The following is a 14,683-nucleotide window of genomic DNA, read 5'->3' as shown; positions in this document are numbered from 1 at the left end:
AAGGTTTAAGGTCATAGAGCAAGAGAAAAATGTGCCGGCCCCTCTCACCTTTTATTTGTACATACCTCACCTTTCTTTGTATTTTGTATTGAATCTCGCTTCCAAGGCAGCTGCTTTTTGGGCAAGAAATTTGAATTTCATTATTTGTGAGCCTCTATATTGATAGAGTTGCTGCTAGATCGGCCGTGCCCATGTGTAGCATTATTGTCTATGGAGAACCAACATCCTGAATTCATTGTTTCTTTCTTTATAGAGTTGGCCGTGTATCACACGACGTACAAAACGTCTGCGACGATTTTACTCACCTTGGTGAAGTAGAAGCCAAAGACAACATTATGTCAGAGATGACAAACAGAGACGTGGAGGGAAATATCCCAGCGTTCTCACAGGAAGTTCCTGAAGCTCCTGAACAGATAAAGCTGGATCCCGAGATGAGGGAATTTCTTAATAACCACTTGAGGGAGATGATTCGAAGTGGCTCGGAGATTCCTTCTCCTCCCAACCTCAATGATGAACGCGTACAGGAGAGACGTAAATCATCCAGAGGTAAACCTGCTATACAGGAGACACTGGAGACCCTCCCCCGAAGACCAACTTTACAGCAGCAGAGTGGGGAGAAATTGAGGCATAAATCATCCAGAGGTAAACCTGCTATATCTCAGCAGCCTTACCCTCTGAAGAAACCGCTACGAGATCTCCCTGTGGAGCCCTCAACCAGCACAGACAGTGGGGAGCTTCTCAAACAACAGAGTGGGCGTGGGAAGAAAAATAGGGATGCGTTACCCAGAGAGGAACCTGTTATATCTCAGGAGCCTTCCCCTCTGGAGGAACATCTTCAAAAGCTCCCTAGGGAAAGCTTAAAGAGCTTAGACAGCGGTGAATCTTCACGCAAGAAAATCCCAGCGTTCTCACAGGAAGTTCCTAAAGCTAAAGAACAGCTAAAGCTGGATCCCGAGACGAGGGAATGTTTTAATACCCACATGCGGGAGATGATTCGAAGTGGCTCGGAGATTCCTTCTCCTCCCAACCTCAATGATGAACATGTACAGGAGAAACTGGGGATCCTCAACCGAAGACTAGATTTACTGGCCCCGAGTGGGGAGAAATTGAGACACAAATTATCCAGAGGTAAACCTGCTATATCTCAGCAGCCTAACCCTCTGAAGAAACCTCTACGAGATCTCCCTGTGGAGCCCTCAACCAGCGCAGACAGTGGGGAGCTTCTCAAACAACAGAGTGGGCGTGGGAAGAAAAATAGGGATGCGTTACCCAGAGAGGAACCTGTTATATCTCAGGAGCCTTCCCCTCTGGAGGAACATCTTCAAAAGTTCCCAAGAGAGCATGTAAAAAGCTTAGACAGCCGCAAGACTTCAAAGGCGGGACTGTTAAAAACATCCCGGTCTTCTCAAACCAGTGACCCGTCACCCACCCTGAAATCTGACGATTTTACTCACCTTGGTGAAGTGGAAGCCAAAGGTAACAAAATGTCAGAGACGAAAACCAGAGACGTGGAGGGAAATATCCCAGCGTTCTCACAGGAAGTTCCTGAAGCTCCTGAACAGATAAAGCTGGATCCCGAGACATGGGAATTTTTTAATACCCACATGCTTGAGATAATTCGAAGTGGCTCGGATACTCCTTCTCCTCCCAACTTCAATGATGAACGCGTACAGGAGAGACATAAATCATCCAGAGGTAAACCTGCTATATCTCAGCAGCCTACCCCTCTGAAGAAACACCTACGAGATCTGCCTGTGGAGCCCTCAACCAGCGCAGACAGTGGGGTGCTTCTGAAACAACAGAGTGGGCGTGGGAAGAAGAAAAATGGGGATGAGTTACCCAGAGAGGAACCTGTTATGTCTCAGGAGCCTTCCCCTCTGGAGGAACATCTTCAAAAGCTCCCTAGGGAAAGCTTAAAGAGCTTAGACAGCCGTGAATCTTCACGCAAGACACATATGAGGTTCCACCCAACCCCATTCTTGGATCCCGAGACGGGGGAACGTATTCATAGCCACATGCTGGAGACGCTTCGTAGTTGCTCAGATCGACCAATTCTGGTCCAGAACTCTATAAATGCAACTGTAGTGCCCCCTGAGATACCTTCCCCTCCAGAAACACGTTCCATCAGCAGAGAACAACCCAACCCCAATGATGAACGAGTACGGGAGAGTAGGAGGAAATTGAGGCATAAATCATCCAGAGGTAAACCTGCTATATCTCAGCAGCCTTACCCTCTGAAGAAACATCTACGAGATCTACCTGTGGAGCCCTCAACCAGCACAGACAGTGGGGTGCATCTCAAACAACAGAGTGGGCGTGGGAAGAAAAATAGGGATGCGTTACCCAGAGAGGAACCTGTCATGTCTCAGGAGCCTTTCGCTCAGGAGGAACATCTTCAAAAGCTGCCTGGAGAAAGCTTAAAGAGCTTAGACAGCGATGAATCTTCACGCAAGACTTCACGGGTAGGACTGATGAAAACATCCCAGTCTCCTAATACCCACATGCGGGAGATGATTCGAAGTGGCTCGGAGATTCCTTCTCCTCCCAAACTCAATGATGAACGTGTACAGGAGAGACATAAATCATCCAGAGGTAAACCTGCTATATCTCAGCAGCCTAACCCTCTGAAGAAACATCTACGAGATCTCCCTGTGGAGCACTCAACCAGCACAGACAGTCGGGTGCATCTCACACAAAAGAGTGGGCTTCGGAAGGAAAATAAGGATGCGTTACCCAGAGAGGAACCTGTTAAATCTCAGGAGCCTCTGGAGGGACATCTTCAAAAGCTTCCTAGAGAAAGCTTAACGAGCTTAGACAGAGGGGAATCATCAAGCAAGACTTCCCAGGCAGAGCCATTGAAAACATCTTCTCAAACGTCTTCTGAAACGTCTTCTGAAAGCGACTCCCTGACATCCAGAGTCCTGCTTTGTCTGACGGACACCGTGACGAACATGTGCTACTGCTGTTGCACTGCACTGTTTGGATCATCAAACAGTTCTGAGTGTTCAGAGGAAGATGGATTTTGAGAATAGACGGATGAAAAATATCTTCTCTGTGCATGTTTCATTTTGGTTGTTGTATTCTGCTGAGAGGCTGTTCCAGTCATCCGCTCAGTAATCCAGAACCATCCAAAGCACAGAAAGTATGGCAGTTTTTCTGGATTTTCTGCCACTATTTACACTGCTATGTATATCTGTTAATAAACTGTAAATAGCATTGGAAATTCTGTTATGTGTGTTTGTAGTGCATCGGTGGCTTCACAGAACTGCCGCACCACCCAATAGGTGTCCCTTTTCCTGCCCTGCTCCAGGCACTCGCCCTCTGTCTCTTCAGACATCCCAGACACTCCAGGTCCTTATCTTATCCGAGGTCCTGACTCAAATATACAAAAAACCCATGCCTGATATAAAACTAAAAACAGAGACCACGGAGATATATTTCTTTAATCAAAATAGCAATTCGTCGACACCCTCCTATCATCCCCAGTTTCGATTTGTCCTTCACTGTGCCAAATGCTCTTTTCTTTCCTCATGTAATTCACGTATTGAGCAAATAAACAACAAATTAAAACACAGCATTGCAGGTATAGATGAAATGAAAAAGAAATACAAACCTTGTGTTTGAAGGTATTAATAAGTAACACATGAAACAGGTATGATGCAGGTATAGATCAACTGAAAAATCACAAGCAAACTCAGCATTGAAGGTTTAGGGCAAATCTATAATGCATGGTAAACACTGGTATCAGCGTGGACATCGCTGGAAGCACTGATTGGAGGAGCAGAGATCCAAGGGGATCCATATAGACACTGCAGAGAACCCTCGCCTGGGTCAGAGATGCAGGACTGCAGTGCCCTGCTTCGTGATCACTGTGTGATCTGCTACAGTGGAGGTCATAGTGTCAGCAGTGCAAAAATATAAAAATCTAAATAATAAAAAAAGAGAATTTCATACACTAACCACTAGAAACGCCTCATAGCCATACCACTAGAAAAAAAATAATATATTTTTATTTATAAAACCTTGACTCCCCTCTAGAAGTAGGGGGGTAGATTCTGGCCATTTTTCTGCAGAGGTCCCTATCCCATAGGAGAAATCCTAATCAAAATTACTAAAAAAAAATAAAAAAAATAATAATAATAATAAAAATAATATTCAAAAATAAAAAAATATATATAATTCATTTTCAAATTTCACCTAGTTCTCTAGATTTCAAGTTCCTCCAAAAAGCTTACCCTGCTATGAAAAACATTATAAAGTCAACAACGTGAATCCTATAAGCGTAGGAAAAAGTCAAAAGTCCAATGAAATACCGCGAATAATCAATAACTGCTCATATAAAAGGCGCTGACTCCTGCGTGCCGTGTTCTGCGTTGGCTCTCTGAAAAGCCAGGACCTTCTCAACGTACATCAGAAGGTCACCTTGGAGTTTATTAAACACTATCCATGATTCTGTTTGGTCCATCAACAAAACTAATTTTGAATTGCGCCCATTGCAGATACGAACATGAACACAAAAGTTACAAATTTGGAGAGCAGGGTTTCTGCTCTAGAGAAGAAGCTGGCATCCCTCCAGAAGGGTAAGTTTGATGCTTCAGGACCCACCTGAGACCCAGAAACCATGTAGTCTTATTCTGACATCATCATTATTATATGCTCTCTGGTATCCTAACCCAAATTGTCCTGGTCTTTCTGCTCTCTGGTATGACTTGTTCTGGATTGTCTTGACCACATGGTCCATCCTCCTGCTATGGCCCTTGGTTGCCAGTTAACTCTGACTGGTTCCGTTCCTAAATGTCATAACAATTCAGATGTTCTTTCCAAGAATATTTTATCCAAAGGTTTTTTTTTTAACCAAATCATCAGTTGAAATATCTCTTCGTTTAATAAACGATACATTATGAAAGGTCAATGTTGGCTGGTTTCTCCTGAGAGAAGGACCTAAATAACGTTAAACAGTTAAATTATCTGTTTTGGCTATGCACAGCCCAAGGCTTCTTCTGGAGAAACCCACCGATGTTTGACCTTCACAGTGTTTTCTTTGAGGATATTAAAATAGTTTCGTCCTGTTTGGCAGTTCTCTACTTCGAAGCTGGAGCGATCTCCTCTGGGAACAAAGTATACATGAGCAACAAAAAGGAAGCTGATTACGCCACTGCAAAAGCCAACTGTGAACAGTTCCAGGGGACGCTGCCGACTCCCCAAACCAGCGCCGAGAACGCGGCCATCTCCCAGATTACGAAAGCCTTTAACAGGAGAGTGTTCCTTGGCATCAATGACATTAAAGATGAAGGGGTTTTTGTTTATCTCAATGGGAACAAAATTGGGTATAAAAACTGGTACCCGAAACAACCGGATGGAAAAAGGGGTGAGAACTGCGCTGAGATGATGGAAATCGGACAGTGGAACGACCGGGCCTGTGGCGCTAGGAACATAGTCTTGTGTGAATTTTCATTGTGATGACTACATTATTAGTTTAAATTTAAAACATTAAGGTTTTAATAAGATTATATCGTTGTTACATTAACAATATAAAGGAGAACTTCACAGCCTCTACCATCATCTAATCAACATATTACTGTTATCTCCATCATGGTGCACAACCACATGTATGTGTATCTATGTGTGTGTATAAAATATGTCTGTATGTGTATCTATGTGTGTGTATAAAATATGTCTGTATGTGTATCTATGTGTGTGTATATAATATATCTGTATGTGTATCTATGTGTGTGTATATAATATATCTGTATGTGTATCTATGTGTGTGTATATATAATATATCTATATGTGTATCTATGTGTGTATATATAATATATATGTATGTGTATCTATGTGTGTGTATATATAATATATATGTATGTGTATCTATGTGTGTATATATAATATATCTGTATGTGTAATTATGTGTGTGTATATATAATATATCTGTATGTGTATCTATGTGTGTATATATAATATATATGTATGTGTATCTATGTGTGTATATATAATATATCTGTATGTGTAATTATGTGTGTGTATATATAATAGGTCTGTGTGTGTATCTATATGTGTGTGTATATATAATATACCTGTATGTGTAATTATGTGTGTGTATATATAATATATCTGTATGTGTATCTATGTGTGTATATATAATATATCTGTATGTGTAATTATGTGTGTGTATATATAATATATCTGTATGTGTATCTATGAGTATGTATATATATAATATATGTGTATGTGTGTTATGACGTAATGATGCAATGACCATTCCAATACGTAACTGATGCTTTTATTATACTGTCTGCTAACGGTTACAAAGAAAAACAACCGTCAACTGTCTTTTCATGTACCTGCCAGCCCCGCCCAGGTGATGACATCATGCTGGTACAGAAGCCAGCGTCATACATCTGTATATGTATAGATGTGTGTGTATATAAAGCTTATAGAAATATATATTTGTTGGTGATAGAAAGCTGTAGATATAATAAAGAGCATTTAAACAAGATACCTTTATGCACTTTATTGGATCCATGAGAAAGAAACCCCCTTGTTTGTGTAATAATATAATACATTAATGGGGGTGACATTTATAATTATGATTAAAGAAAACACAATTCCATCAGACTTCTCTTTTAAGGTATAGGTGATGATGTCACAAAGTGGTGAAGATTCTGGATGTGTCTAGTGATGATCAGAAAGACATTTGAAGCTCTCAGCTGTGCTTTGTAATACTGTCACAGAGATTTGAAGATTCTGGCTGTGCCTAGTGATGATGTCACAAAGGCATGAAGATTCTGCCTGTGCCTAGTGATGATTTCACAATGACATGTGAAGCTATGATGTCACAATGGGGCACAGGCTATATGAACACAACATTCTGAGAGTAAGACAGACACATGGATACTCACAGGTAAGTCACATCACCCTGAACTTAAGGCTGGGGAGTCAATGAAGGTTTAAGGTCATAGAGCAAGAGAAAAATGTGCCGGCCCCTCTCACCTTTTATTTGTACATACCTCACCTTTCTTTGTATTTTGTATTGAATCTCGCTTCCAAGGCAGCTGCTTTTTGGGCAAGAAATTTGAATTTCATTATTTGTGAGCCTCTATATTGATAGAGTTGCTGCTAGATCGGCCGTGCCCATGTGTAGCATTATTGTCTATGGAGAACCAACATCCTGAATTCATTGTTTCTTTCTTTATAGAGTTGGCCGTGTATCACACGACGTACAAAACGTCTGCGACGATTTTACTCACCTTGGTGAAGTAGAAGCCAAAGACAACATTATGTCAGAGATGACAAACAGAGACGTGGAGGGAAATATCCCAGCGTTCTCACAGGAAGTTCCTGAAGCTCCTGAACAGATAAAGCTGGATCCCGAGATGAGGGAATTTCTTAATAACCACTTGAGGGAGATGATTCGAAGTGGCTCGGAGATTCCTTCTCCTCCCAACCTCAATGATGAACGCGTACAGGAGAGACGTAAATCATCCAGAGGTAAACCTGCTATACAGGAGACACTGGAGACCCTCCCCCGAAGACCAACTTTACAGCAGCAGAGTGGGGAGAAATTGAGGCATAAATCATCCAGAGGTAAACCTGCTATATCTCAGCAGCCTTACCCTCTGAAGAAACCGCTACGAGATCTCCCTGTGGAGCCCTCAACCAGCACAGACAGTGGGGAGCTTCTCAAACAACAGAGTGGGCGTGGGAAGAAAAATAGGGATGCGTTACCCAGAGAGGAACCTGTTATATCTCAGGAGCCTTCCCCTCTGGAGGAACATCTTCAAAAGCTCCCTAGGGAAAGCTTAAAGAGCTTAGACAGCGGTGAATCTTCACGCAAGAAAATCCCAGCGTTCTCACAGGAAGTTCCTAAAGCTAAAGAACAGCTAAAGCTGGATCCCGAGACGAGGGAATGTTTTAATACCCACATGCGGGAGATGATTCGAAGTGGCTCGGAGATTCCTTCTCCTCCCAACCTCAATGATGAACATGTACAGGAGAAACTGGGGATCCTCAACCGAAGACTAGATTTACTGGCCCCGAGTGGGGAGAAATTGAGACACAAATTATCCAGAGGTAAACCTGCTATATCTCAGCAGCCTAACCCTCTGAGGAAACCTCTACGAGATCTCCCTGTGGAGCCCTCAACCAGCGCAGACAGTGGGGAGCTTCTCAAACAACAGAGTGGGCGTGGGAAGAAAAATAGGGATGCGTTACCCAGAGAGGAACCTGTTATATCTCAGGAGCCTTCCCCTCTGGAGGAACATCTTCAAAAGTTCCCAAGAGAGCATGTAAAAAGCTTAGACAGCCGCAAGACTTCAAAGGCGGGACTGTTAAAAACATCCCGGTCTTCTCAAACCAGTGACCCGTCACCCACCCTGACATCTGACGATTTTACTCACCTTGGTGAAGTGGAAGCCAAAGGTAACAAAATGTCAGAGACGAAAACCAGAGACGTGGAGGGAAATATCCCAGCGTTCTCACAGGAAGTTCCTGAAGCTCCTGAACAGATAAAGCTGGATCCCGAGACATGGGAATTTTTTAATACCCACATGCTTGAGATAATTCGAAGTGGCTCGGATACTCCTTCTCCTCCCAACTTCAATGATGAACGCGTACAGGAGAGACATAAATCATCCAGAGGTAAACCTGCTATATCTCAGCAGCCTACCCCTCTGAAGAAACACCTACGAGATCTGCCTGTGGAGCCCTCAACCAGCGCAGACAGTGGGGTGCTTCTGAAACAACAGAGTGGGCGTGGGAAGAAGAAAAATGGGGATGAGTTACCCAGAGAGGAACCTGTTATGTCTCAGGAGCCTTCCCCTCTGGAGGAACATCTTCAAAAGCTCCCTAGGGAAAGCTTAAAGAGCTTAGACAGCCGTGAATCTTCACGCAAGACACATATGAGGTTCCACCCAACCCCATTCTTGGATCCCGAGACGGGGGAACGTATTCATAGCCACATGCTGGAGACGCTTCGTAGTTGCTCAGATCGACCAATTCTGGTCCAGAACTCTATAAATGCAACTGTAGTGCCCCCTGAGATACCTTCCCCTCCAGAAACACGTTCCATCAGCAGAGAACAACCCAACCCCAATGATGAACGAGTACGGGAGAGTAGGAGGAAATTGAGGCATAAATCATCCAGAGGTAAACCTGCTATATCTCAGCAGCCTTACCCTCTGAAGAAACATCTACGAGATCTACCTGTGGAGCCCTCAACCAGCACAGACAGTGGGGTGCATCTCAAACAACAGAGTGGGCGTGGGAAGAAAAATAGGGATGCGTTACCCAGAGAGGAACCTGTCATGTCTCAGGAGCCTTCCGCTCAGGAGGAACATCTTCAAAAGCTGCCTGGAGAAAGCTTAAAGAGCTTAGACAGCGATGAATCTTCACGCAAGACTTCACGGGTAGGACTGATGAAAACATCCCAGTCTCCTAATACCCACATGCGGGAGATGATTCGAAGTGGCTCGGAGATTCCTTCTCCTCCCAAACTCAATGATGAACGTGTACAGGAGAGACATAAATCATCCAGAGGTAAACCTGCTATATCTCAGCAGCCTAGCCCTCTGAAGAAACATCTACGAGATCTCCCTGTGGAGCACTCAGCCAGCACAGACAGTCGGGTGCATCTCAAACCACAGAGTGGGCTTCGGAAGGAAAATAAGGATGCGTTACCCAGAGAGGAACCTGTTAAATCTCAGGAGCCTCTGGAGGGACATCTTCAAAAGCTTCCTAGAGAAAGCTTAACGAGCTTAGACAGAGGGGAATCATCAAGCAAGACTTCCCAGGCAGAGACATTGAAAACATCTTCTCAAACGTCTTCTGAAACGTCTTCTGAAAGCGACTCCCTGACATCCAGAGTCCTGCTTTGTCTGACGGACACCATGACGACGATGTGCTACTGCTGTTACACTGCACTGTTTGGATCATCAAACAGTTCTGAGTGTTCAGAGGAAGATGGATTTTGAGAATAGATGGATGAAAAATATCTTCTCTGTGCATGTTTCATTTTGGTTGTTGTATTCTGCTGAGAGGCTGTTCCAGTCATCCGCTCAGTAATCCAGAACCATCCAAAGCACAGAAAGTATGGCAGTTTTTCTGGATTTTCTGCCACTATTTACACTGCTATGTATATCTGTTAATAAACTGTAAATAGCATTGGAAATTCTGTTATGTGTGTTTGTAGTGCATCGGTGGCTTCACAGAACTGCCGCACCACCCAATAGGTGTCCCTTTTCCTGCCCTGCTCCAGGCACTCGCCCTCTGTCTCTTCAGACATCCCAGACACTCCAGGTCCTTATCTTATCCGAGGTCCTGACTCAAATATACAAAAAACCCATGCCTGATATAAAACTAAAAACAGAGACCACGGAGATATATTTCTTTAATCAAAATAGCAATTCGTCAACACCCTCCTATCATCCCCAGTTTCGATTTGTCCTTCACTGTGCCAAATGCTCTTTTCTTTCCTCATGTAATTCACGTATTGAGCAAATAAACAACAAATTAAAACACAGCATTGCAGGTATAGATGAAATGAAAAAGAAATACAAACCTTGTGTTTGAAGGTATTAATAAGTAACACATGAAACAGGTATGATGCAGGTATAGATCAACTGAAAAATCACAAGCAAACTCAGCATTGAAGGTTTAGGGCAAATCTATAATGCATGGTAAACACTGGTATCAGCGTGGACATCGCTGGAAGCACTGATTGGAGGAGCAGAGATCCAAGGGGATCCATATAGACACTGCAGAGAACCCTCGCCTGGGTCAGAGATGCAGGACTGCAGTGCCCTGCTTCGTGATCACTGTGTGATCTGCTACAGTGGAGGTCATAGTGTCAGCAGTGCAAAAATATAAAAATCTAAATAATAAAAAAAGAGAATTTCATACACTAACCACTAGAAACGCCTCATAGCCATACCACTAGAAAAAAAATAATATATTTTTATTTATAAAACCTTGACTCCCCTCTAGAAGTAGGGGGGTAGATTCTGGCCTTTTTTCTGCAGAGGTCCCTATCCCATAGGAGAAATCCTAATCAAAATTACTAAAAAAAAATAAAAAAAAATAATAATAATAATAAAAATAATATTCAAAAATAAAAAAAAATATATAATTCATTTTCAAATTTCACCTAGTTCTCTAGATTTCAAGTTCCTCCAAAAAGCTTACCCTGCTATGAAAAACATTATAAAGTCAACAACGTGAATCCTATAAGCGTAGGAAAAAGTCAAAAGTCCAATGAAATACCGCGAATAATCAATAACTGCTCATATAAAAGGCGCTGACTCCTGCGTGCCGTGTTCTGCGTTGGCTCTCTGAAAAGCCAGGACCTTCTCAACGTACATCAGAAGGTCACCTTGGAGTTTATTAAACACTATCCATGATTCAGTTTGGTCCATCAACAAAACTAATTTTGAATTGCGCCCATTGCAGATACGAACATGAACACAAAAGTTACAAATTTGGAGAGCAGGGTTTCTGCTCTAGAGAAGAAGCTGGCATCCCTCCAGAAGGGTAAGTTTGATGCTTCAGGACCCACCTGAGACCCAGAAACCATGTAGTCTTATTCTGACATCATCATTATTATATGCTCTCTGGTATCCTAACCCAAATTGTCCTGGTCTTTCTGCTCTCTGGTATGACTTGTTCTGGATTGTCTTGACCACATGGTCCATCCTCCTGCTATGGCCCTTGGTTGCCAGTTAACTCTGACTGGTTCCGTTCCTAAATGTCATAACAATTCAGATGTTCTTTCCAAGAATATTTTATCCAAAGGTTTTTTTTTTAACCAAATCATCAGTTGAAATATCTCTTCGTTTAATAAACGATACATTATGAAAGGTCAATGTTGGCTGGTTTCTCCTGAGAGAAGGACCTAAATAACGTTAAACAGTTAAATTATCTGTTTTGGCTATGCACAGCCCAAGGCTTCTTCTGGAGAAACCCACCGATGTTTGACCTTCACAGTGTTTTCTTTGAGGATATTAAAATAGTTTCGTCCTGTTTGGCAGTTCTCTACTTCGAAGCTGGAGCGATCTCCTCTGGGAACAAAGTATACATGAGCAACAGAAAGGAAGCTGATTACGCCACTGCAAAAGCCAACTGTGAACAGTTCCAGGGGACGCTGCCGACTCCCCAAACCAGCGCCGAGAACGCGGCCATCTCCCAGATTACGAAAGCCTTTAACAGGAGAGTGTTCCTTGGCATCAATGACATTAAAGATGAAGGGGTTTTTGTTTATCTCAATGGGAACAAAATTGGGTATAAAAACTGGTACCCGAAACAACCGGATGGAAAAAGGGGTGAGAACTGTGCTGAGATGATGGAAATCGGACAGTGGAACGACCGGGCCTGTGGCGCTAGGAACATAGTCTTGTGTGAATTTTCATTGTGATGACTACATTATTAGTTTAAATTTAAAACATTAAGGTTTTAATAAGATTATATCGTTGTTACATTAACAATATAAAGGAGAACTTCACAGCCTCTACCATCATCTAATCAACATATTACTGTTATCTCCATCATGGTGCACAACCACATGTATGTGTATCTATGTGTGTGTATAAAATATGTCTGTATGTGTATCTATGTGTGTATAAAATATATCTGTATGTGTATCTATGTGTGTGTATATAATATATCTGTATGTGTATCTATGTGTGTGTATAAAATATGTCTGTATGTGTATCTATGTGTGTGTATATAATATATCTGTATGTGTATCTATGTGTGTGTATATAATATATCTGTATGTGTATCTATGTGTGTGTATAAAATATATCTGTATGTGTATCTATATGTGTATATATAATATATCTGTATGTGTATCTATGTGTGTATATATAATATATCTGTATGTGTATCTATGTGTGTGTATAAAATATGTCTGTATGTGTATCTATGTGTGTGTATAAAATATATCTGTATGTGTATCTATATGTGTGTATATAATATATCTGTATGTGTATCTATGTGTGTATATATAATATATCTGTATGTGTATCTATGTGTGTGTATAAAATATGTCTGTATGTGTATCTATGTGTGTGTATAAAATATATCTGTATGTGTATCTATATGTGTGTATATAATATATCTGTATGTGTATCTATGAGTATGTGTATATATAATATATCTGTATGTGTATATAATATATCTGTATGTGTAATTATGTGTGTATATATAATATATCTGTATGTGTATCTATGTGTGTATATATAATATATCTGTATGTGTAATTATGTGTGTGTATATATATCTGTATGTGTATCTATGAGTATATATATATATATATAATATATGTGTATGTGTGTTATGACGTAATGATGCAATGACCATTCCAATACGTAACTGATGCTTTTATTATACTGTCTGCTAACGGTTACAAAGAAAAACAACCGTCAACTGTCTTTTCATGTACCTGCCAGCCCCGCCCAGGTGATGACATCATGCTGGTACAGAAGCCAGCGTCATACATCTGTATATGTATAGATGTGTGTGTATATAAAGCTTATAGAAATATATATTTGTTGGTGATAGAAAGCTGTAGATATAATAAAGAGCATTTAAACAAGATACCTTTATGCACTTTATTGGATCCATGAGAAAGAAACCCCCTTGTTTGTGTAATAATATAATACATTAATGGGGGTGACATTTATAATTATGATTAAAGAAAACACAATTCCATCAGACTTCTCTTTTAAGGTATAGGTGATGATGTCACAAAGTGGTGAAGATTCTGGATGTGTCTAGTGATGATCAGAAAGACATTTGAAGCTCTCAGCTGTGCTTTGTAATACTGTCACAGAGATTTGAAGATTCTGGCTGTGCCTAGTGATGATGTCACAAAGGCATGAAGATTCTGCCTGTGCCTAGTGATGATTTCACAATGACATGTGAAGCTATGATGTCACAATGGGGCACAGGCTATATGAACACAACATTCTGAGAGTAAGACAGACACATGGATACTCACAGGTAAGTCACATCACCCTGAACTTAAGGCTGGGGAGTCAATGAAGGTTTAAGGTCATAGAGCAAGAGAAAAATGTGCCGGCCCCTCTCACCTTTTATTTGTACATACCTCACCTTTCTTTGTATTTTGTATTGAATCTCGCTTCCAAGGCAGCTGCTTTTTGGGCAAGAAATTTGAATTTCATTATTTGTGAGCCTCTATATTGATAGAGTTGCTGCTAGATCGGCCGTGCCCATGTGTAGCATTATTGTCTATGGAGAACCAACATCCTGAATTCATTGTTTCTTTCTTTATAGAGTTGGCCGTGTATCACACGACGTACAAAACGTCTGCGACGATTTTACTCACCTTGGTGAAGTAGAAGCCAAAGACAACATTATGTCAGAGATGACAAACAGAGACGTGGAGGGAAATATCCCAGCGTTCTCACAGGAAGTTCCTGAAGCTCCTGAACAGATAAAGCTGGATCCCGAGATGAGGGAATTTCTTAATAACCACTTGAGGGAGATGATTCGAAGTGGCTCGGAGATTCCTTCTCCTCCCAACCTCAATGATGAACGCGTACAGGAGAGACGTAAATCATCCAGAGGTAAACCTGCTATACAGGAGACACTGGAGACCCTCCCCCGAAGACCAACTTTACAGCAGCAGAGTGGGGAGAAATTGAGGCATAAATCATCCAGAGGTAAACCT

The 14,683-nt window shown here is 41.6% G+C and overlaps 2 protein-coding genes across 2 annotated transcripts; both read left to right on the top strand.

Moving 5' to 3' along the window:
* The first annotated feature begins 5,016 nt into the window (after positions 1-5,016).
* Positions 5,017-5,460, top strand: LOC149278186 (pulmonary surfactant-associated protein A-like). The gene has a single exon (XM_089502222.1). The coding sequence runs from the start codon at positions 5,017-5,019 to the stop codon at positions 5,458-5,460; it is 444 nt and encodes a 147-aa protein (XP_089358348.1).
* A 6,499-nt stretch (positions 5,461-11,959) lies between these two features.
* On the top strand, positions 11,960-12,403 carry LOC149278185 (pulmonary surfactant-associated protein A-like). Its single transcript, XM_089502221.1, has one exon. It carries the CDS (start codon positions 11,960-11,962, stop codon positions 12,401-12,403), a length of 444 nt encoding a protein of 147 aa, XP_089358347.1.
* Positions 12,404-14,683: the final 2,280 nt, after the last annotated feature.

The sequence above is a fragment of the Sceloporus occidentalis genome, unplaced genomic scaffold, assembly GCF_023333645.1.
Source record: "Sceloporus occidentalis isolate IW3139 unplaced genomic scaffold, rSceOcc1.0.p SCAF_198, whole genome shotgun sequence".
In the NCBI taxonomy this organism is placed as follows: domain Eukaryota; kingdom Metazoa; phylum Chordata; class Lepidosauria; order Squamata; family Phrynosomatidae; genus Sceloporus; species Sceloporus occidentalis.
The sequence above is the reverse complement of the archived record's forward strand: the minus strand, read 5'-3'. Positions and strand labels throughout refer to the sequence as shown.

What these genes read in the sequence shown, in the direction of transcription:
- LOC149278186 (XM_089502222.1), top strand. Translation starts at nt 5,017, where the DNA reads ATGTTTGACCTTCACAGTGTTTTCTTTGAGGATATTAAAATAGTTTCG.
- LOC149278185 (XM_089502221.1), top strand. Translation starts at nt 11,960, where the DNA reads ATGTTTGACCTTCACAGTGTTTTCTTTGAGGATATTAAAATAGTTTCG.